At 66.1% G+C, this 2,157-nt stretch overlaps 1 protein-coding gene across 1 annotated transcript in view; it reads right to left on the bottom strand.

The window, feature by feature from the left end:
* The window catches only part of VPS33B (VPS33B, late endosome and lysosome associated), a 33,094-nt gene that overhangs the window by 2,320 nt on the left and 28,617 nt on the right, over positions 1 to 2,157 (bottom strand). Inside the window, exons 15-20 of the mRNA XM_019472389.1 lie at positions 2,075 to 2,129; positions 1,941 to 1,987; positions 1,516 to 1,648; positions 1,125 to 1,198; positions 415 to 516; positions 21 to 53 (exon numbers count right to left, since the gene is read on the bottom strand). Coding sequence (XP_019327934.1) covers positions 21 to 53; positions 415 to 516; positions 1,125 to 1,198; positions 1,516 to 1,648; positions 1,941 to 1,987; positions 2,075 to 2,129 — 444 coding nt within the window. The remainder of the gene's footprint in view (positions 1 to 20; positions 54 to 414; positions 517 to 1,124; positions 1,199 to 1,515; positions 1,649 to 1,940; positions 1,988 to 2,074; positions 2,130 to 2,157) is intronic.

Genomic DNA, 2,157 nt, shown 5'->3' on the forward strand with positions numbered 1-2,157 from the left:
TTGAGCAGCCGCCGCACAACCTCCAGGCCCAGCCAGCCCCGGCGCTCCAGCACCTGAGGGACGGGGCAGGGGTCAGGGTCAGGCCAAGCAGGGCCGGGCCATGGCGCTGGGCACAAGCTCAGCGGGCAGAGCCTGGAGGGAGGCACCGACCAGCAGATGAACACTGCCAGCCCCAGCCCCGGCGCCCGGCGCTCCAGCACCTGAGGGACGGGGCAGGGGTCAGGGTCAGGCCAAGCAGGGCCGGGCCATGGCGCTGGGCACAAGCTCAGCGGGCAGAGCCTGGAGGGAGGCACCGACCAGCAGATGAACACTGCCAGCCCCAGCCCCGGGCGGAGGGACCCCCGCCGGACCCCCCGGAAGGAGGCCGGGCTTGGGGGGATGTGCACGGTGCTCCCCAGCAGCAGGCGGGCTCACCTGCTCAATGATCTTGCAGCTCAGGGGGACGTAGGCTCCACTGAAAACGTAAGCCATGTCCCGAGGCATTTTCAGGTCATACTCTCCGTCCACCCGGGGGATCTGCAGAGATGTGCGATACTCAGGGTACAGGATCAGCCTGCTCGGGGCTTCACTGACCCCCTCAGAGGTGCAGGCAGGAGGGAGGGTCCTCAGGAGGGACAGACGCCCAGAGTAAGCCTCTGCCCTACCTCCTGCCCCACCGCCCCAGGGCCAGGACCAGCAAACACACAGCCCGGGCAGGCTGTGCATCGGAGTGCCAGGGATGGAAACGCCACCTCTCCACCACCCCAGGACCTCTCCACCACCCCAGGACTGAGCAGAGCTGTCCCCCCAGTGCCAGGCAGCTGCATGCAGCCAGCACCGCTCCTGGAGTGGGGCCGCAGCATTCACAGCGGATGAAGCAAGCCCCAGCCCAGGCCCCTGCACGGCCACAGTGCCCGACCCTCCACCGCACTGGTGGGGCTCAGAGTCAGGGCAGACCAGGAAGCCTGCAGTGACCCCTGTCCAGGGGTTCTGGAGCGGCAGCAGCAGCTCTGTCCCTGTGCAGTGCGTGTCTCTGGGGGTGCCGAGCTTGCAGAGCCAGGCACGGGCACAGACTGACCAGAGCTCTTCTGGCAACAGTGGGTATGTGGGCAGAGCGGCAGGCTGGCAGCCCCACGAGGACATACCAACCCCAGCTTCTTGCTTATGGCTCGAAAATTGCTCTTCCTGGCCAAAGAATTAAATGCATCTGTGATCTTTCCTGGAAAAGAAGATGAGGAGAAACAGCTCAGAGCCTCTGGATTAATCGCAGCCCTGCCAGCTGCGGGCTGGGCAGAGATGCGCAGAGCTCCTGGCTCTAGAAGAGAACTGGCAGTAGTGCCTGCCAGCCCTGCTGCCCCTGCGGGCAGAGCCCGCTGCCCTGTCCGTAGCACCATCTCCGGGGATGCGCTCTGTGCCTGCAGCGTCCGCGTTTGCCACGTGCTTCCAGCCAGCTCTGAGGCAGCAGGTCTCTGCCCCAGGGCTCCCCACAGCCCAGGCTCCCAGGGGACTCGTGGGGCAGAGAGGGCTGGCTCTCACCTGCAGCGCGGTCCGTCACCAGCTTGCTGACTTTGCTCTCCACAGCAGTCAGGGTCTCTCCAGCCGACTGCTCGGTCAGCAGCCCGATGCGTTTGAGGTTGTGGAAGGTCAGCAAGTGCTCAGGCCCGTAGCTCTGGGGAAGGGGGCAGCCGGATCAGCACAGAGCCCCAGCTGCAAGCATCTGAAGGCAGCAGGGTGCCACCTCCATGGGGAGGCTGCTTAGAGCAACCCCGCAGGCAAAGGGCAGGGGCGGGCAGAGCTCAGGGCTCGTGTGGAGCCCGTGGAGGCAGGGGCTGTCCTGCAGAGACAGCCCGAGCATCCCTGGGGAGCGCTGCTGCCTGGCACCTCATGGCGAGCAGCAGCAGAGAAGGGAAGCCCAGTCCAACGCAATGCTTGCTCTGCTGTAAGCCCCCGGACACACTCACCTGCAGGTACTGGGTTTTCAGGGAGCGGTAGTCTTTGGGGATGAGACCTGTGGGGAGCACCAGAGTGAGCTCTGCGCCAAGGCTGGAGGGCCCTGGTGCCACCCCTCCCTGCCCAGCGCAGCCAGACACCTCACCGTTCTCCGTGATGGACAGGAGGCACATCAGGCGCAGGCTCTCGATGGGGGACACCTGCGTGGGAGCAGGCGGGGGGGCGCCT

Source organism: Aptenodytes forsteri, unplaced genomic scaffold (genome assembly GCF_000699145.1).
Source record: "Aptenodytes forsteri isolate BGI_AS27 unplaced genomic scaffold, ASM69914v1 Scaffold83, whole genome shotgun sequence".
Taxonomy (NCBI): Eukaryota; Metazoa; Chordata; class Aves; order Sphenisciformes; family Spheniscidae; genus Aptenodytes; species Aptenodytes forsteri.